This window comes from Pimephales promelas, chromosome 2, assembly GCF_988280905.1.
Source record: "Pimephales promelas chromosome 2, fPimPro1.hap1.1, whole genome shotgun sequence".
NCBI classification, from domain to species: Eukaryota; Metazoa; Chordata; class Actinopteri; order Cypriniformes; family Leuciscidae; genus Pimephales; species Pimephales promelas.
This window is the reverse complement of record NC_142770.1, coordinates 33,050,027-33,071,760: the sequence shown is the minus strand read 5'-3', so window position 1 is coordinate 33,071,760 and position 21,734 is coordinate 33,050,027. Positions and strand designations below refer to the sequence as shown.

The following is a 21,734-nucleotide window of genomic DNA, read 5'->3' as shown; positions in this document are numbered from 1 at the left end:
CCAGCCAAAGCATTAGACACTAATGTAATATCTAATGCTGACTCATTTCCTGTTGTTATGTTTATTCTTGTTCCTCTTCCGTCATTCATACACACTAACTCCTTATCATCCATCAAATCTTCTATCACCCTTCCATTTGCATCTGTATGTGAACCCCCCCAAATTTTACTATGGGCATTAAAATCTGCACACCATATTACTTTTTGTCTATTATTTCCTTGTATCCTTAATAACTGATCTACTTCCAACCTCTTACAAGGATTATAGTAGTTTATTATAACCACTTCCTCTCCTCTTTCCCACAATGCTACCACTATGTATTCTAGATCCTTTCCCTTTTCTAGAACCCTATACGGAATATTTTGTTTAATAAATGTAGCACATCCTCCTCCTCCTCCCCGTCCCCCATTATCTCTGTCATTTCTTATCCCTATGTACCCATGAATCACATACTCTAAATTTGGCTTTAACCAAGTCTCCTGGATACACACTACATCTGGATTCACTTTACTTTCTTTAATGAAATGTTTGAATTCCTGACCATTGGCCAGTATGCTTCTTGCATTCCATTGTAAAATAACAACCATTAATATTAACCAATACATGGTGAATCCTGGCTTGACTGATTAGTGAGATTCTCCCTCACTTCTTCCCATGTCAGTCCCACTAGTCCCAAATGATTTACTGCTGCTTTAACAACCAGCTGTATTTTATCATTTTTTGATTTAACTTCAGCAGTACTATTTATCACTCCTGCAATAAATGTTACCAAGTCCTTTTTGTCCACATACATCTTGTCACTTTTCCTTTGCTGTTGTTCTCCAATTCCCAATTCTGCTTGCTCTGTGGTGATATTGTCATGTACTCTTGACAATCTTGCTGCTTCTGCATAAGTGATCCTTCTTTCCACTCTTATTTTCTGGACTTTATTTTCCTGCCTCATCACCTTACATCCTCCATATGCCACATTATGGTTCCCTCCACAATTACAACATTTTGGTTGCACTCCTGTTCCACATTCTCCGTAGTCATGTTCGCCCCCACATCTCGCACATCTCTTCTTCTCTCTACAGTTATTGGCTATATGTCCAAACCTCTGACAGTTAAAACACCTCAATGGTCTTGGTACATACATTCTTACTGGGTAGCTCATATAACCAAGGTATACCTTTTTCGGCATATTATCCCCCTCAAATTCAATCAATACCGTTCCACTGTCCTTTTTCACTCCTTCTCTTGTTGTTTTAAGTCTTTGCGCCATCACTATTTCCCCCCCTTTAAGATGTCTTTTAAGTTCTTCCATTCCTACATTCATAGGTACCCCTGTGATCACTCCTTTACATCCTCCTCCATTTCCTGCTCCCACCCTCCTAGTGTTTATCACTCTTAGTTTTCCAATCTCTTTTACTTTGATTGCTTTCTCAAATTGACCCTCATTTGCACATTTTACCAACAAATTTCCATCATTTAGGACCTTTGCATATACTATCTCCCCTATTTTACTAGCCAGATGTTTTGTTAATACAAATGGGTTGATAATCTTCAAGCTCTCTTGATCTTTGTCATTGAATCTTATTATGACAATAAAATTCTCTTTTTCCTTCTTATTTTGTTCATGTCCTTCTTCCTCACTTTCAGACCCCTCATCATTTTCTTTTCTTATTCTTTTATTCCCTTTAACTTGACTGCCTTTCTCTTTTGGAAACTCTCCCTTCAATGTTCCCTCATTTTCTTCATCTTTCCCTTCACTACAATCCATTTCTGCCCACCTACCTATGTCTGATTCATTCACGAAGCAGTCGTGCTCAACCGCTCCTAAAACAACATTTCCTACATTTTTCGAATCTCCCGCTTTCAGTCGATTACTCTTTCCTCGATCACGTCCTGCTGAAGTCGCCGCCATTTTTTCCACGCTTCCCGCAACTCTCAAATACGCAGGCCCAGCCCGGATCTCATTTTTTTTTTTTCCAGCTTAAAATGGCGACAGGAGAACTACCTTTCACTTTCTGTGTCGTCTTCTTCTTCTCTTTCTATGGCGGTTGGCAACCAGCTTTTTTGGTGCATTACCGCCACCATCTGGACTGGAGTGTGGATCAATGGGTCAAACATACTCTGCAACCTGGTCTGACCACACTTTTTAAATTCTTTTAATTAACCCAATTATCTTTAAAAAAGAAAAAAAAAAAATTCACCAGACCCTCTTTGCATTATTTACCGTAAATTTAGGGTAATCCCATTCTCACCTAGTTGTGATATCAGCCTTTGCCTATAGCTTGATGGTATTTAGGACAATTAATAATTACATGTTCTACTGTCTCTTGACTATTGCAGTAATCACATTTTCCATCAACATGCTTATTCATTATAAATAACGTTCTATTTAACCCTGTATGTCCTAATCTCATTCTAGACACCACATCTTCTTCTTGCCTTTTCTTGTATGTATTCCTGCCCTTTCCCACTTTTCCTTGAATTCTATACAAGTATCTCCCAGTCTGTTCATTGTCCCAAAGAAACTGCCATTTTTCATTCATTTTAGTTTTAATTATACTTTTAACTTCAGCTTTACTGTATTTGATATCTATAATCCTTCTCTGCTGCTTTCTTCGCACATTTGTCTGCCAACTCATTACCTCCTACACCTATATGAGCTGGCACCCATATAAATGTAGTACTAATACCAGACTTCCGCAGATTGTTAGCTAAATGGATTATTTCAAACACTATATCCTGTCTAGACTCAGAGTGAAGATGCTTGAGACTGAACAATACTGAACTGGAGTCTGACGCAATCACAGCTTGCTTAGGTTTATTGCTCTCTATCCACATCATTTCTGCTGTATATACTGCTAAATCATCATTAATTCTTTTAGCATATTCAATATTTAGTTGAGGCATAACATAAGCAATTATGTTCTCCAGGATTGTGGCGATCTATATGAAGGACTAGGCTGTTGACCAGGAGAACACCACATACAAACTGATCCAAATGTCAGAGCAGTTGTGCATGCGCCAAGAAGGAGACCTGTAGCTCTGCGAGAGAAAGTGCTTGAAGAACTACAGAGAATGGAGCAGATGGGGGTCATCGCAAAGCAAACTGAGCCGACTGAATGGGTCGACAGCATTGAACCTGTAGTTACATCCAAGAAAACGCACATTTGTGTGGATCCTAAAGATCTGAATCTGGCAATAAAAAGACAGCATTATCCAGTGCTGACAGCAGAATAATGTGCCCTTTAAAGGTTCCCTGTAAAATAGCGACCCCTGCTGACCGGTTACTCCCAAATGAAAACCATATATTTTTCCCCCATTGACTCTTCCAAAAAAGAAATATACGAATTAGAAGCATGAGTACGGAAGCCTGAACCGCAACCTAAAAAAAAAAAAAATCTGAAAAAAAAAAAAATCTGTAAAAAATTTGAAAAGAATTGTCAAATGTACGGCAAGAGGAGAGACATTTTGTCCTGGCCAGGTGTGTCGACACACACTGAGATCAGTCTCCAGATGTCTACAAGACTCATCCTGTGACATACATTCTCCAACTCATCTGAAGAACTGTTTCTTGAGGCCGTCTATCCAGATTTCCATCCATAACTGTATTAAAATCACCTCCCCATATAATCTTGGCAGTAGGAAAAGTTGTAATCAGCTGGATAATTTTATCTTCTACTGTTGTAAATAATAACTTGTTGTCTTTTTTGTTGTTACACGCATAAATGTTAATAATAATGAATTGGGAATGATCTGCATCACCAACCAGTATTACCCATCTCCCATTTGAATCTGATAAATGTTTAAAGTTTCCCTTTAAAATAGCGACCCCTGCTGACCGGTTACTCCCAAATGAAAACCATATATTTCTCCCCCATTGACTCTTCCAAAAAGAAATATCCGAATTAGAAGCATGAGTCTCCTGTGTAAAATAAAAATCAGCACCTTGGTTTTGAAAAAATAAAAATAAACATTTCCTTTTCAATGGGTCTCTAACACCTCTGGCATTTACAGAAAAAACAGATACAGACATAAAAACTCAGAAACTGTATGAACTTCTTTGCAAAAACTGCAGAGATTCTGCTCTAATGTAATCATGATCTGCTTCAATGTCCCTTATAGACCCCTTTTGTGCCGACGTCACAGTTACGTCACGGCACTAGCTGGAGGCAAAACAAAGTGAAAACTGGAGGCGGCCAATACAAACCAGCACAGATTCGGCTACATAATAAGGAGCTTAAATTATTGTTACTATAATTAAATGTCATCTTGTTGTGTTTGGTGCAAGAAGTGATTTCTTTTATTTCTAGAAAATATTCACATGATTAAAATCACACTGTAATGTCACTCTTTATATTGTCGTGGTCTCGGCAGAACTGCGGATCGTACACACAAGTCTTGTACAGGACCATATAGGCATCTAAAGATTTATATGCCCTCAGTTTCTCTTTACGATCAGTTTCTCTATAAGGTAGGTGTAGAAGTCAGGCCACTCAACCGAGGTAACGTTCGTTAATCCTGTCAGATCGTCCATGCATTGAGTGAGTGTGTAGGCGGCTACGGGTCGGCCAATCGGGGTCATTCTAAAACGCTTACCAAAACCAAAACTCGCCCAGAGCTTTACAATGTACCCAGATATTATCCAGAACTGGCCCAAAACAACGTCATAATCCCCATATGTCAGCCAGACAAAAGCCAAACGGACACCACTTTTAAGCCAGAACTCAGACACATCTTATCCAGAAGCTGCAGAAAACAGACACAACTGGGCCAATATTATACCACAGTCCCCAAAACTGAACCAGAAATGATCCCTGTGTAATACTTCTATATTGTGCAAGGAGCAGTGTTGTGCAAGTTACTTCCAAACTGTAATACATTAGGTATTACTTGTTACTGTTATTTAAAAGTAATTCATTACCTTACAATATTACTGTCCCAGAATTGTAATGCGTTACATTACTCATGTATTACTTTTGAGTTACTTTCACCAAAATAACTAAGTAGAACTTAACTTTTGGGCTGTAACGATATGCAATATGAAACCGAAATCGCGATTCACCACATCCACGAACCTACAGAATCGCGACACACCTCTTCCAACTCCAGCGTTATTCTCCTTACCGTCCATATCCTATGCTGCATTATCTTTAATTAGGCTATTAGTATCATTTGAAGTTAACATTATAAAATACGTAGACCTACACCACAAAACTAGTTGAGGATAAATTATTTAAAATTGGGGAAGTTCAGTATTATGGACATGATGACATTTGCAGTCAAAACTTGAAATAAAATTGAAAATAGGCTACTTCCTTAAAGGACTCCAGACATTAGACAAATATCAGTCTATGTTTTATTTTTATTATTAGGGAAAAGACACACATTCATGCGTGACAAAAAAATAGGAGGCAAAATATATTTTTTGTAATTCTGTTAATTACACTGCGCAAATCGGATGAGGAAGGGTTGGCTCTCCAGTCTCCATAGAACTTAAAATATTCATTTTATTTTAGTTTGCTTGTTCGTGTTCGCATTTATGAGGAAAAAACAATGTTAGAGACATGACCGCTCTGAACTGGCACTAAAAGACTGCTTTAAAACTTTCACATAGTCTGTTGCCTTTAAGAAGTAAAAGCAGACAATACACTGTAATACAACTGTAATACAAGCCTCACTGAACATGTAACGAGTAAAATATTACTGAAAATTGATTAGTAATGCCTTACACTACTGCGTTACAGCAAAAAGTAATATGTTACTGTAATGTATTACTTTTGTAATGCGTTACTCCCAACACTGGCAAGGAGTAATAAAAAAAGACACGGAAAAACAGACAGACGGGCGGAAAAGAGGGACATAAAGACAAACATAGACCGAGAGATGGACAGACACGGAAAAGACAGACGCTTTAAAACCCTTAAAAAAAACACCCATACAAAATAAAAATGCGATAAACATACTTTATTTTAAACACAAACAAACAAACAAAGAAGAAAATGGCCAATAGAAATAAATGGAGGATTTGTTCAGAAATGATCCTGGAGTTCACCTGTGGAGAGAGAAGTGGTTTGAGAAAGTTCATTAGTGGTATTGCCTCATAACAGCAGATACACACAGTCAAACGCTTCGGGAAAGACGCTCGGCACAGTTACTTCTATTGCTCTCCCTAAACACACACAAAACACTCGTCTTAACCTACACTTCATTATTGTGCCTAACCATACATTTAGTCTAAGGAGCCATTTACACGACACCGTTTCCAACTAAAAACGGATTACGTTTTTGAAACGGTCTCTGTGTAAACAGCAAAAACGCCAATCTCTGAAAATGATGATGTCATGCGTATTGTGTTCAGATATAGCAGGGATCTCAAACAGTTTTTCATTTGAGAGCTACTTTTTAAAAACAAAAGAGGCCGAGAGCTACTCATGTAATACACTACTTAAATCTCTTACATAATCTCATGACTCATTAAAGATCTCAGAGAGGGCAAAGGTGGAAGCTGCCAGCTTCAGTGATTTCAGCCTGAGAAAGGGCATCACTGAACAAACAGCACAGCAGTGGGTGTGTGATGTTCAGGAGTGGGCAATCACAGGTAAATCATGCACAGTGCTCGGACTCTTCAGAAATACAACTGTTAGTTACTTTGTTCAAATATGAACTACATAAGGTGATCAGAATCTTTCAAATGAAACTATCGCTTGACTGTGTTACCTATTCAGAGCCAGGTAGCACAACACAACAGGGAGCAACAGAGGATCTCAGGGCTGAGATAGAAAGTATCATAGTGTCCCTGCTATGCAAGAAGCAGGACCTCTATCGTCAGCATGGTTGGTTGACAAATATTGAAATGGCACATTCCAAATGCAAACAAACAAAAACTCTGTTTTCCTTAGAGTTTTATTGTTTCACTTTGCAGATAGCAACCAGACCAGACAAAGAAAGAGAAGAAAAATAAGAGAATTAAAAAGCAAACTAAGACAAAAGATTGTACTCTACGATACTGTTGCAGAGGATACGATTGATGGGGAATTGGCTTCCAATTTGACAGAGGACTACATCCTGCCTTGGGAGAGAAGTGAGGATGGTATGTTAGCCTATCTTGACATGTTTTCTAAAATGTATGCCTACATGCCTATGGTATAGCAATGACAAACTCTCTCTATCTCTCAATCTGTCTATCTATATGTGTATGTTTGGGTTTGTAACTTAATTGTGAATACTAAATCACTTTTTCATATTTCCATCAATTCCCTCTACCCATAGGCCACTCCTTCAGATTAAAACGGTCTGTTTTTGACCAAACAATGCTAATTAGACGGCTTGAGGAAGAGCAGAGCATCCTTGTGAAGGAGATGTCTCAGCACATCACGTCTCTACGAAAGGAGATAAAGGCCCAGATAGCAAACTGACATTGAATCAACGTGGAAATATGACATCGAAACAACATTGATCTGACATTGTTTTGCTCATCGAATTAACGTTGAACCAACGTCAGACGCGTCATTCTTTCAAAACTAACGGAAAATCAACTTGAAATCAACGTGTTGTTTCAACGTTATGAAAGCAAACCAATTTTCGATTTTCATTTAGCTTTGAAGAATGCCGCTTCTGACGTTGGTTCACCGTTAATTCGATGAGCAAAATCAACGTTGTTTCAATGTCATGAGAGACGTCGTTTCCACGTTGATTCAATGTCAGTTTGCTATCTGGGTGCAGTGGATAAGCTTCAATAGAACATCAGAATGGGCTGTAAGTGAAATTCTGAATTTTTTTTTTTTCCTCACTAAATTAGTCCCTTTCCTACTGCTCAACTCACCTCAACTTGACTACAGTAATTTCCTGTGTATTAGCCACATTGTGTATAAGCCGCAGGACAGTGTTTTATGCAAGTTAAAAGAAACAAAACCATATCACTTCCATATTAACTGCCCCCGTGTATTAACCTAATAGCTGAAGAAATTTTGCAAAATCAATATAAACTGCGGCTAATAGTTGGGAAATTACGGTTCTCTGGTTACAGACGTTTTGTTTACCACTGCATAAAAGTACCATTTAATGTAATTGGTGGCTATAGCGACACTGAAGTAAACATCACCAACGTGGAAAAGATGGTAACAGCAATGACTATAGCAGATAAAATCAACAGCATTCTGTATTCATCACAATACAGGCACGTTTTTGGGGAGATGGCAATATTTACTCTTAGGCATAAAAAAAAAAAGTTTGGTTCCGGTTGATTTTTAGTTCAGGTCATGGGTCGGTAGGGATTTTTTTTTATATATAATTTTTTTTTCAGTGGCAGCAACGGATGGGTAGGAAATTATTCAGGGCTTGACATTAAAGGGATAGTTCACAAAATTATTTTTTGATATGTTTTAGCTTACCTCAAGGGCATCCAAGATGTAGGTGTTTTTGTTTCCACAGTATTTTCAATTTTGATATTTTTAGGTCAAACCTGTGCTCCGCTCATGTGTGTAGATTTCTCTGCGCGAGCGTCAACAGCGCAACCTCACCATCAGTAATACAGTAGCCCTACATTTATTATCCACAATCGATCGCAACTTGCAATAAATGTAATAAAATCAGAATCATTCGCTCGGTTAAGTGATTCCCTAGTTATTTTTTGGTTTGTTATTGATGTTCTAATCCGGCAAAAAAAAGACAGAAATGACAAAAAAAAGACTTGTATAATATGTATTATAGTTCAGTTTGACGAACGATATCTGCCTCGTTTGTTAATAGCATTGCTGGAGGACAAGATGCATATAAAAAGACGGTGCTGTACAAAAACGTAAATTTATAGTTCGCCTCAAAGTTTTTTATTTGTGTATTTATTTAATTTTTATTATTTCTTCCCCAAGCTCATAAAATAAATTTGGGTCGTAATAATTGACAGGGTCGGTCGGAAACCGGAAACAAACAAATTTTTTTTTTATGCCTTATCAGCCGTCCTGTCCGTGCTAACACTGACAGGTAGCTGCTGAGGGCATGCTCAGACATTACGATGCTGGTGATAACAATGACAACTTAGCAATCTCCAATATTTACATATCATCGTTGGAACCTCAACAGAGGTGTAACCAAAAGTGGTAGGTACAGAGTGCTAAAAAGTCATGTTGAGCTGGTACCAGTCTATTTGTTTAGTTTTGTCCCACTGCCATCACACCCATATTAGTCATACTCCACCCTCACACTTTGTTTGGTCTATCCTCACCTCAACCCCACCCCCCAGTAACCACAGTATATGACAATTAAATGTCCTTGTTTCACTTGTTTAAGATTTCATGCAACAAACAACCAAATGTTTCTCTCTATGTGGCTCTACATGCTATGATTTTGGGACAATACTTGTAATTCTTATGTTTATGTATGTTACAGATTTTGGTGACATGTCAGAGGATGCTGCATCTGGTTGGAAAAGTGTCCTCATGCGGAGGTCCTCCATACTGGGGAGTTTATTCCAAAATGCTGTGAGCACGTACAGGGCTATAGTTGACGACCTCCAGATACAGGACACAGAATGCAGTACGGACATTGATGACGAGTATGACCTTAGTAGTCCAGAGTCAGAAGATTAGGAAAGAGACCACTCTATGTTTTGTTTTTAAAATCTGTCAACTTTGTGTTTTATTTTCCTTTTTCTTTTCTTTTTTCTTTTTTTTAAAGCCTAATCCCACTCATAGGATCTCATTCATGAAACGTTCGTAAATATACAAGTACATATGTGAGTGATTTGTGCGTAAAGAGACATTGCAGAAAATTCTTCTCCTGATTCACAACTACTTTGAAAACATCAGCTTACACAGAAGTGTGTGTGTTAATGAATTCCAATCAGTTGTAAATGGGACGTGCATGCACGCTCATTCTCTCAATTACCATAAATCCTGCGGACAACTATATATGGGCATCATATTATGACACCAAAGGAAGGATTTCAATGTTACGTCAAAAGCGTTTTATTATCAGAAGTTTATTCAAAACGCCACATTTTATTTTCAAGCGTACATAGTGGTGTATCGGGTCCTAAAAAAAAAGATTTTTTGAGGTAATAATGCTTTTACCTTAGTGCTTAATGTAAAAATGCTTTGCAGCACATTACAGATGCAGTTAATGGAGTTTCATCTGTTAATCGAACAGTCCCAGAAGTGAAAAGAAAATGGTTCGACATGAAGCTTGGCTGCAACACTTATTACTTGCAGACTAGTTTAAAAAAAATTGAATAAACAGCTTGAATATATATAAATATATATATATATATATATATATATATATATATATATATATATATATATATATATTTTTAATATAATAAAAAAAGACTTGCGGACTTGTGTTCCATTTGCAGATGCTATTACTGGCTCTCATCATAAAAGTAAAAAGAAAATCCGTACGTAATTACTATATATATATATATATATATATATATATATATATATATATATATATATTTTTATGATGTGTAAACATGTACCCGATTAAGGTGAATTTTAAAATGATGCCTTTCAAAACGTTCTAATGTTAAACGCACTATTTACGCGTGGCAGGGAGCAGGTGTAGATTTCTTACGAAAAATTCACGCCAGAACCACTTTACACACGATTTACAATTTTTTTTTTCTCCTCGTGTCTCATGAATGAGACCCATTATGTTCTGTTTATGTACAAATGAAGAGTTCAGATGCAGAAGCCTCTAAGTGCCATTTGAAATTTTCTTCTAGAATGATCATTTTTATCAAGCTTGTATATTTAAGTTCAGTGATTTCACTTAAATGGCAATGGTGATTACCTATTAATTATCATTTAAGTAAAATTACTGAACTTAAATATACAAGTTTGATAAAAAATCATCATTAAAGAAGAAAATTTGAAATGGCATTTAGAGGCTTTTGCATCTGAACTCTTCAAATGTACATTTACACTGTAATTACACTAATACATAGCCATATTCTACTGCTCTCCATACTATTCATCCTGAAACATACACTTATTCTTACTACTCATAATGTTTCTGCACTACAATGGTACTGTTACCACACTGCACATAGATGTACATATGTCTATATGGTTCATACTGAATATCCATATTTATTTTGTTTTTCTTACACTGCATACACATTATTCTTACTACTATTATAATGTTACAGATACTACTTTTCACATATCGTATTGTTCATGCATTGTTCATATTACATAGCCATATTCTGCTCTTATGTGGTAACCGCTAATTCACTGCACACATTTATAGTTCATTTTCATTATTCTAAGCCATGTTCGGTAAACCAACTGTATACTTCTGTCTACACTGCATTATTGTCCTGTCTACTTTGTATATCACAATGCTTGTTTCTCTGTAAGTTCGTTCCTTCTTGACTAGTTCACATGATGTTTTGTGGAAATTGTATAGAGGATAAATTGTTATGGTCTTAAGGAAATAAATAGAAAATCCACCTTGAATATGATTTCCCGTTATCACAGAAGAAATGTAAAAGTCTTCCTACTTGAGTATGGAAAGTGTGTATTTTTGACAACTCTGTCCATGAGTAATAAATTAAAAAAATTAGATGCCCGCACTCTGCTATTTCTCTCATACTTTTATTGTGCAAAAATGCAGGGTCAAAACGTTGCAGCACAGTATTTATGGGGAAAATAGCAGAGTGCGGGTATCTCATTATTTTAAGTTATCCAGCCCCCTTTTGCCCGGCACCGCACATGTGGGGATGAGCACACTACCACTACTGCTCAAATAATAATCCCTTGTACAAGCATTCCATGTTTTTAATGTTGCATATTTTAACCAGATCAAGTATATGACTATGGATGGATTGCCTGTTTTCTGTTAATGTGGATTGTGCATAGGCTTAGGGTCACTCTTTCGCCGACTAAATGTTCATGGTAATCCATGAACCCAAACAATAACAATGTCCTTTTTTAGACGGTGACTTTATAGTCCTATTGGGTCCATGGGTCCATCACATGATTTCTGTAAAAAAAAATAAAAAAAATAAAAAAAAGTAACGCCATGAAAATTAATTATTTTGAAATTCACTAACAAAATAATTTTTAATTGAGTGGAACCGGAGTTTGTAGTCCTTGTTTTCCCCACGGATGAATCGGTGGTGGCATTACAAATTCACTTTTAATCTATTCAAATAAATGGCTGCAAAACATGATCAAACTGGATTTTATTTTGACAGGTCGATTGTAAAGTCGACCTGAAGCCTTAGGTTTCCAAATGAGCAGACAACATAAACCAACATCCAGATCAGGCTACTGAGGGAATCTGTGTGTCGACCATGGAAGGTTAACATGATCAAACTGAATAAATTATAGCACAGTGCAATAGCGCCATTGTTAGACAGTTGACCTGAAGTATTCAAGTTTAATGAGTAAACATCAAAAGCAAGACCATGTTGACCAAGGGTCCACCACAGATCCATTCCAGATCAGTGGTAATGTCGCAAGAGGCACAGCATTTCTCTGAAATGTAAAGATATCAAGGCTGGCTAAATGGAAAACGTGATCAAATTGGATTTTTCAATGACGGGGCAAATGTTGATTATACCAAACAGTCGACCTGAAGACTTGATTAATTATTTAATGATTAAATGAGCAAACGCATTAAAACATCCAGATTCCAGTGAGTAACAGAACTTCGGTTAGGCTAACAGAATCAAACTGAATTTGTATGATGACAGGACAATAACAGAGGTTAACGTCATTATGGCTTTTATTGTTGGAAAAGAAACTAATACTTCAAATGTTGCGTCTCTAAATGAGAAAGCACGTCCGTTGGGTGAGATCTGTACTCCGTCACTCAAACGGGTATCCGTGTGTGTGTGACAGTTTATAAAAATACTTGCTGCAATATTAATAGGATGTGAGGATTTTAAAAATATCTAAGATTAAAAAGGTAATGCATCCAGTATTCTTGTAGTAATAGGGATTGAAACAATTTATATAATGAAACAATTCATAATTTCAGTCCACATAATTGTGTAAAAAAGTTCATCTGACATGTCTTCAAAGGGTTAAAATTAATAGAGCAACATGTAAACGTTCGAGTGATTAATTAATTTTGTTGTGCCTAATTTATGGGTAAAATGTGTTAATCTGTGATCGCCAAAGTGATCTTAATCGATGTGGCGCGATCGATTGCTTTTGTCTTCCACCCAAGTTTCCGGGGAAATCGCGGTCTTTTCCTGATAACAGTAAAAGTTTTCAGTGAGGAAAGTTGACTCGTATCACTCTCGTGATTATTTCTCCCCTTTTTCAGGGGTGTAACATGTGGACCACGGAAGATGAGTGTCATTGACTTGCGCTGGAGTTATCCGTGGTATCAGCACAGACTCACTCCGTGCCGCTATCACAGATTTTAGTTCTGACCGTAGCCAAGAGAGAAATAGGTGTAAACGCCATCAAACTGGATTTTATGAGGACGAGACAAAACGTCAAGTTAATTACATGCCATTATTGTAATAGATTCGACATAAAGCTTGAGTTTCTAAACAAGCCAGCCACATTCACGTCCACGAGGTCAGGTTGTTGAGGTCCGTGGTGCCATCACGGGACATCGGTTAGGCTAAATGAACTGAATATGGCAAGACAGTGCAACAATAACAATGTCATTATGGTTTTTGATGTTGGAAAATAAACTAACACTTCAAATGTTGCGTCTCCAAATGAGAAAGCACGTCCGTTGGGTGAGATCTGTTCTCTTTCATTGAAACGGGTATCCGTGTGTGGACCACGGAAGATGAGTGTCATTGACTTGCGCTGGAGTTATCCGTGGTATCAGCACAGACTCACTCCGTGCCGCTATCACAGATTTTAGTTCTGACCGTAGCCAAGCGAGAAATAGGTGTAAACGCCATCAAACTGGATTTTATGAGGACGAGACAAAACGTCAAGTTAATTACATGCCATTATTGTAATAGAGTAGACATAAAGCTTGAGTTTCTAAACAAGCCAGCCACATTCACGTCCACGAGGTCAGGTTGTTGAGGTCCGTGGTGCCATCACGGGACATCGGTTAGGCTAAATGAACTGAATATGGCAAGACAGTGCAACAATAACAATGTCATTATGGTTTTTGATGTTGGAAAATAAACTAACACTTCAAATGTTGCGTCTCCAAATGAGAAAGCACGTCCGTTGGGTGAGATCTGTTCTCTTTCATTGAAACGGGTATCCGTGTGTGGACCACGGAAGATGAGTGTCATTGACTTGCGCTGGAGTTATCCGTGGTATATCAGCACAGACTCACTCCGTGCCGCTATCACAGATTTTAGTTCTGACCGTAGCCAAGCGAGAAATAGGTGTAAACGCCATCAAACTGGATTTTATGAGGACGAGACAAAACGTCAAGTTAATTACATGCCATTATTGTAATAGAGTAGACATAAGCTTAGTTTCTAAACAAGCCAGCCACATTACAACGTCCATGAGGTCAGGTTGTTGAGGTCCGTGGTGCCATCACGGGACATCGGTTAACTGAAACAAACTGAATTTGTATGACGGCAGGACAGAGCAATAGCTGTAATAAAGAGGTTAACGTCATTATGGCTTTTATTGTTGGAAAAGAAACTATAACACTTCAAATGTTGCGTTTCCAAATGAGAAAGCACGTCCGTTGGGTGAGATCTGTACTCCGTCATTCAAACGGGTATCCGTGTGTGGACCACGGAAAGTGAGTGTCATTGACTTGCGTTGGAGTTATCCGTGGCCGCATCACGGAATTCGCGGCGATTCCGTGATGTTTCCACGGATTTTGAGTTAAGGGCCCGTGGTAGGGCTGGGCGATATGGCCAAAAAATCATATCTCGATATTTTTTGGTCAAATGGCGATATACGATATATATCTCGGTACTTTCTACGTTTTCTATTTAGATAAAGAAAATCTTTATATATATATAAAAAAATATATATATTATATATATATATATATATATATATATATATACAGTATATTCACATTCGGCCCAATGATATCCTACAAACAATGTTGATATTGAAGGATATGGAAACAAATATAATATAGGCTATGCAATATATTATGTGCAAAAAGCTTTTGTTTTTATTATTGACTAAAAGCTAAACTAAAAATGAAAATAAAAACAAAAACAAAAGCACAAACTAATTATATTAGCCTGCATTTGATTACCCCATTATAATCACTTTCACTTTCATTAAAAATATATACTTGTAGGTTTAAAATTCCACATATGGCACATTTATTTTCTCCAACAACAAATATTTTAGCAATATGTTTATTTTAGTCAGAATTATTGCGTACTACGTAGTACTATTCACACGCTTGCGCGCGCCGGCGCTCGTTCAAGGAAGCATGAATTTTAGCGGAGATTCACTTGCAGAAGCTCGTCCTCTTCTGACATGGACATATTTGTTGTGAAATGGACATATTTGCTTTACTTTCTAACATTTACAGATGGAGAATATGTGAAATGTAAGTTGAGCACTGAGGAAAGCACCACATCTCAAACGCATTAAACAGCGCAAGTATATCTGTCAGTCAGCAACAGTGTCTGTCAGAGCATTTGACAGGGCGGCAAGCTGCCTTAAACTTGTTAACTATATCAAAGTGATTTTGACGCAATTAATATAAGCTTGTGTCATGTTTAGGACAAATTGTACTACGTAGCCTAGCTACTTTCACTGCAGCAGCTCACACTGCAACCTCCGCTATTTTTCAGATGTGCTCATTTCAAACTACTGTATCGATATAAACGGTATTGCCTCATTCCATATCGTTTCAAAAAATATAATGATACATCGTACATATTCGATATATCGCCCAGCCCTAGCCCGTGGACATTTCACGGAATCCTGTGAGACCAGGTTGGATGGAACAGCGTGTCCACACTGTATGGAGAGTATACTACGCACACACCACTGCCATAAAAAGGTTACCACAATATCAAACAGAAGACCTCAATAGGCAACCTCAGAATGCACAAAGATCCAGGGCAAATTCACTGGTCGTTTATATACGGTGTGAGACCGGAGTCAGATAATGAGGATCTCCAATGGCACTTTACTGTTACTGCTGTCTCTCCTTCTCCATCCGGGTTGAACTGCTGTTTTCAGGCTCCTTCCCTGCCGTGGATTCCTCTGTCCCCTGCCGCTTGCCCTCTTCACTCGAACATCTGCTTTTATGATCCCCCTCGTGAACGCGATGATTCAATCTCCGCCCATCTCACAGCTGCCGCTCGTTTCTCCTTTGCGGAATCCAGCCGAACTGTTTTTCATGGGGCAACTGGCGGGGTGTTACATTAAATTAGCTCCCCATGGAAACAACACCGCGTTCATTGTTCCGCCCAATTGTCACCTGGTGACAATTACATGTAGACAAACAGTTCAGAATGTAAATGTAGTTCTTGCTGCAGTTATTGGCTGCTAAATTGTACATTTTACATTATTGTTTTTTTCTGCCCTTACAAGACAAATGAAAGGTTTTCTTACCAAAACCACGCTCATCACCAAAGTCTTTTATGGCCATGCCCGACCAGTTCTGCTCAGACACACAGCGAAGGATGAACTTGTCATCTTCAACATCTGCCTTCGAAGGTGGTGTCCACAGCCGTTCGATGTCCTCCGGCTTGGGACAGTTGACCCTCCACCCCTCCTGTGTAATAAGCCGTGCCAACTTTGCGGCTGAAGGCTTGCGGACTGTGAAATGTGCTGAAAGACAGAATGACGTTACTTTGTTTGTGATGAGTAATGCCATGGTTGGATGAAGAGATGTATACCTGACTAATGATTCCAGCAGCAGAGCTGCGTCGACGACATCCTGCGGCCGGACCGCACCAGCGCTGATGGACAGGTAATGGTGCAGCGCCTCCTGTTGCTGCGCCGGGAGCTTTTCTGCAGCCTCCTCAACAGCCCTCCGCACACACTGGGCAGAGAAAGGAGCCAGCTTGTACCTGCAGAAACAAAAAGGAAATATTAATTGTTATGTGACTGTGATGAGGCAAGATACAAAGAAGTGTATCCGTTCACACACACACACACACACACACATGGACCCGTGTAAGGCACTTACAATTTATGGAGCCAATTCATGTCCCGAGAGACACTTTGAACCTCCACGCCGGATGACGAAACAAAGAAACTATTGCAGAGTTTCTCCGGCTGAATGTTCTCAGGCCTGATTCGTCTGAAGTACAGCTCCAAGCACTGTGGAAAAAAGACAGATGAGTTATTCCATTTAAAACTATGGTGGTGAGAAATCAACAGTTTGTACAGTAAAACTTACAGCTTCCTCCTCAGAGCGATCTGCATACTCGAGGTTTTCTCCCTCTGTACGCCGATCACAAATCTGTCACCCAGCTTGGTCTTGTTCACCCACTCGGCATCCTGGAAAATATTGAAAAGGCGTTATTTACAAATGCACAAGTGTGCCAATATTAAAGCACATACAGAGTGTGTACAGAGTGAACTTACCGTCAAGGCTTCCACAGCTGTGGGACGCTGCATGTGGACAAACACCAAGAGCGCCTCGCAGTAATAGCGGTAGAGCGTCTGGTCCGTGTTGGAGAGCTCTCTGCCCGCCTGGAGGTCCCTCTGGATCCTGAGCACGTCCGGCTTCGCCACTCTCACAATCTTCTGGCAGTGTTTAATGCCAGGAGCCGTCTGAACCAACCGGCTGTTTGGATTAAACATAACAGACAAGACTATTAAAGTTATCAATAACATAAAGTGAGAAAAGAATTTACATTTAAAATGTTTAAGGATTGCCCTTACGTTTGAGGAAGATCAGATGAAGGAGCAGAAGCATCATCTTCATCACAGTCAGACTCGCGGGGCTGGTTCGTGATAAAAAAACCACGCTGAAGAAACATGATGACGCGAGAGCGGTGATGAGGCAGGAGCGCACAGATCTGGTTGTAGTCCCAGGTCCTGTTCATCCAAACCCACTCTCTGCTCGAAGCCTTGGCTTTCTGAACCTCGGCAGCTCTCTCCTCGGGCGTGCGTTTCTTCATGCAGACTCTGGCCAGGTGAGCAGCAAGGTTTTCCTGGGGTTTGTGGCACTGCAAGCAGTGGACAACGGTATGATCAGCGGACCTTAAAAACAAAATTACATGATATAGAATCCATTGTTTAAACTATGATCTGAAAGAATGAGACATAAGTAAAAAAAAAAAAGAAATAAAATACTCTTAAATATGCAGCAAAACAGGGCATTGTCCTATTACCATTGAAATGGAGCTCAACAGAAAATACACAAAAACACAAACATTACCTCTTTTCAGCTTGTCCTTTCATTTCAGCAAAATCCGATTCAGATTGTCTCAGCAGTTCAGCAGAGTAGATAGATCCAAGAGAATCTGCGCAGACCTGATAATGGGCCATCATGAGATAGCTGAGCCATCAGTGAGCCATCAATGAGCCATCAGTTTTACTGCCTGAGCTTGTGAAATGAAACTGATTAGTTCTAATGGTTTTTAAATGGGCAATCATATTTACTGCCAGGGATACTTAAGTGTTTGTTGGCTTAAGAGATGGAATTAATTTAAGTCCTGAGGGAAATAATCTTTTCCCCTCTCTGACCAGCAATAAGCAGAAACAAATTCGTACAGCCATTTTTAGTGCAGTCACTGTAAAGCTCAGAGGCCTAATTCGAGGCCTGTTTGACCCCTGCTCTCTCAGGCTGGGAAAAACATGAAACAGCCTGATATTATTATTTAATATAAAACTAATCTAGGGGTATGTGTGCTTTCATACCCCAACACTTATTTGGCTTTACCATGTTCATAGAGAGAATGAGACGTCGTCAGGTTAGCTGACCTCTTTGCCGTGGTGAAAATCTGGGAGCACTTTATAAGTTTTCAACTTGGATTATTTTATTAAAATGAACGCATCTCAGTCATTGTTTATGCTACATACAAGTTTTGCACGTCTATTGAAAGCTTGAGACCTGCACTTTAATGTGTTTGCATTGAATTATCTGTATCTTGTTCAGGGAGTTGATAATACAGACTAAAGTTGCGGCTGTCACCGCTGAACTCACCCCAGGCCTTTGTCGTTACTGTTTCTGCTGTGCTAAAACGTCTTTATTTAACTCAAATCTCAAGCTTTCTTTCTGCTTTTAGCATCAAATTAATCAGTGAGTTCGGAAAGATTAAGAGTTGAGAAAGATTATTTCCCTCAGGACTTAAATTAATTCCATCTCTTAAGCCAACAAACACTTAAGTATCCCTGGCAGTAAATATGATTGCCCATTTAAAAACCATTAGAACTAATCAGTTTCATTTCACAAGCTCAGGCAGTAAAACTGATGGCTCATTGATGGCTCACTGATGGCTCAGCTATCTCATGATGGCCCATTATCAGGTCTGCGCAGAGGCAGACACCCATTGTATAATACTGCAATCTGATTGGCTGGTTTGAGACACTCAGGAGGTTTATCTGGGAAGCATTCTGCTAGAGAAATCACTTTTCTTCAAATGATTCTACTGTGCTGATCTGCTGAGAACACCTGGATCTATCTACTCTGCTGATCTGCTGAGAAAACTTGGATTCTATCTACTCTGCTGATCTGCTGAGACAATCTGAATTGGATTTTGCTGAAATGGAAGGACAAGCTGAGAAGCGGTAATGTTTGTGTTTTTGTGTATTTTCTGTTGAGCTCCATTTCAATGGTAATAGGACAATGCCCTGTTTTGCTGCATACTTAAGAGTTTAAGAGTTTTGGTGTGTCTGCTTTGTCTCACAGCCAGAAATCCAACCGTCGCATCATTCACTGCTTGCTGTGTGGGAAACCACAGGAGATGCTGTCGACGCATCTGAGCAGAGTGTGTATGAAAAAGAACACACCCGAAGAACGGATGGAGGAAACAAATAGGGCAAAGGAGTCTGCCAAGGCGTGGACACGGCAAGCCAGGAACTGGGACTACAAGGAGATGGTGAAACGTTACCCCCACAGACCATCCAGACTGGCTCTTCTGAAAGAGCTTTGCCAAAGAGACTTTTTTGTGGCTAATGCTCCTGAACAGGCAGACCTGGACTCAGAAGAGGCGTCCACCAGCACGGCGGGTGAACCTTCTGGAGCAGCCGGTGGCAGCTCTGAAGCAGCCGTTGTCAGCTCCCTGACACGGTATGTAATTATCTGTAATATAATTATGTTATAAATCTGTTATAATTATAATGTCTCTCAACGCTCATCCATCAGTTCGTTAGTGTGTAACCTCCAGACCTTTTCAATATTGCAGCTCCTCTTCTGACGACTCTGGTAAAGAGGGCACCCAGGCAGTGAAGAGAAGGTGGGTGAAAGAAGAGGTTGGCAGCCCAGCCCCGGACTTTAATGCTTTCCTGCAGGCCTTTCCTGTGGGAATCACTGGCCAACCACCCAACAAGACCCAGAGAGAAAAAGCTGGGTTCCCCGCCGACAGAGTCTTTTATGACAAGTGGAGGGCTCTGCAGTACAGCCTTCGGGAGCAACATCTTTTGTGTAAGTGTATATACTTCCTTATGATCCAATGATTAGATTTGCTCCAACAGAAACATTTTGAACTAGTGTGTGAACCTGAATTTTAATTCAAATGTGTTCTCTTTGACAGCAAAATTCTCAAGACGTACCCCAACTGCAGCGATGGTGGCCAAAGTCATAGATGCAGAGGGCTGGACGGCCAATCATCCTCGTCCAGAGGACATCATGGCGAAGTGGAGGCCGCTCAGCAGAGCACAGGCGGAGAGTGACCCGGGCATCATCAAGAGGGTGACCAGGCAGAAATGGTCGGGTCTGGCTGTGAAGGCCTTTGGGGAGCAGAAAGGTATGTACAACTGTCTTATGAGCACAGTAAAATCCATAAATAAAATGAATATAATAACATCATGAACAGCATGACTCCCTAAAATGACTCCCTCTTTTTGACCACAGGCGTTGTTGCAACCAAGGCCTTCGGGAAGGGCTCCATCCTGTGTGATTTCCACGGAAAGGTGATCACAGGTGCTGAGGGCAGGGAGATGGCAGAGACGCAGGACCAGCTGGGAAACCTGTTTTTCTTCAAACATGGCCCTGACGAAATCTGCATCGATGCGGAGACTTTCCCCTGTGAGTGCCACCCGTCTCTGGAAACCATCGGGAGATGGATTACACATTCAAAGAAGAAGTGCAACGTGCAGCCATGCCACTGCATAGTGAAGCTTCAGGGGGGAGACAGGCACGTCCTGCTCTTTCAGGCCACCACGGACATTAAGAAAGATGATAAGATCTGCTTCGACCACGGCATCAAGAAGAGGACTTTTCGTGGGGAGGAAGAGGAGCTGGAGTGGCTGAACATTTGATTCTTTACAATTTGTGTCACATTTTATGACACAAGACTATGAACTATCAATGTTTTGTTTTTCAACTGTGAGCTCGCGAATGAACTATAGATGTTTGGACAAAATTGGGAGCTTGCGTATGGACTTGATCATGTAAAAGGAGCCTCAATAGCGTCTAAACATTGTAGTTTCATGTAAAAGGAGCCTCAGTAGCGTCTAAACATTGTAGTTTCATGTAAATGGAGCATTAGTGTGACCAATGAAATAATTGACCTTAACCTCTGCCTGGAGCTGGATTGGTTGGATCTCTGACAACCCGGACAGACTGTGATTTTTATTTTTTCAGACTGTGATTTTGCCGGACGTCTGCTTGCCTCTCACAGACCATGTGTGACAAATTTAAATGGAGCCTCGTTGTGAACTGACAACCCAGACAGACTGTATTGTAAGTAGAGT

General features: G+C 39.6%; 2 protein-coding genes and 1 pseudogene across 2 annotated transcripts; 2 read left to right on the top strand and 1 right to left on the bottom strand.

Moving 5' to 3' along the window:
- LOC120474894 (uncharacterized) overlaps nt 1-18,365 on the bottom strand; it is a 328,303-nt pseudogene extending 309,938 nt beyond the window's left edge.
- LOC148997220 (uncharacterized) lies at nt 3,067-7,491 on the top strand. Its single transcript, XM_089132863.1, has 5 exons — nt 3,067-3,186; nt 6,472-6,589; nt 6,717-6,824; nt 6,914-7,081; nt 7,261-7,491. The coding sequence occupies exons 1-5, from the start codon at nt 3,067-3,069 to the stop codon at nt 7,404-7,406; spliced, it is 660 nt and encodes a 219-aa protein (XP_088988989.1). The 3' UTR covers nt 7,407-7,491.
- Nucleotides 18,366-20,787: 2,422 nt separating the features above from the next.
- LOC148997219 (N-lysine methyltransferase KMT5A-like) lies at nt 20,788-21,402 on the top strand. Its single transcript, XM_089119614.1, has 2 exons — nt 20,788-20,797; nt 20,893-21,402. Exons 1-2 carry the CDS (start codon nt 20,788-20,790, stop codon nt 21,297-21,299), a joined length of 417 nt encoding a protein of 138 aa, XP_088975740.1. The 3' UTR covers nt 21,300-21,402.
- The last annotated feature ends 332 nt before the right edge of the window (nt 21,403-21,734 follow it).

Coding starts and splice junctions, on each gene's coding strand:
- LOC148997220 (XM_089132863.1), top strand. CDS start 3,067: ATGGAGCAGATGGGGGTCATCGCAAAGCAAACTGAGCCGACTGAATGG. Junction 6,825..6,913: donor GGACCTCTATCGTCAGCATG/GTTGGTTGACAA, acceptor TTCACTTTGCAG/ATAGCAACCAGACCAGACAA. Junction 7,082..7,260: donor TTGGGAGAGAAGTGAGGATG/GTATGTTAGCCT, acceptor CTCTACCCATAG/GCCACTCCTTCAGATTAAAA.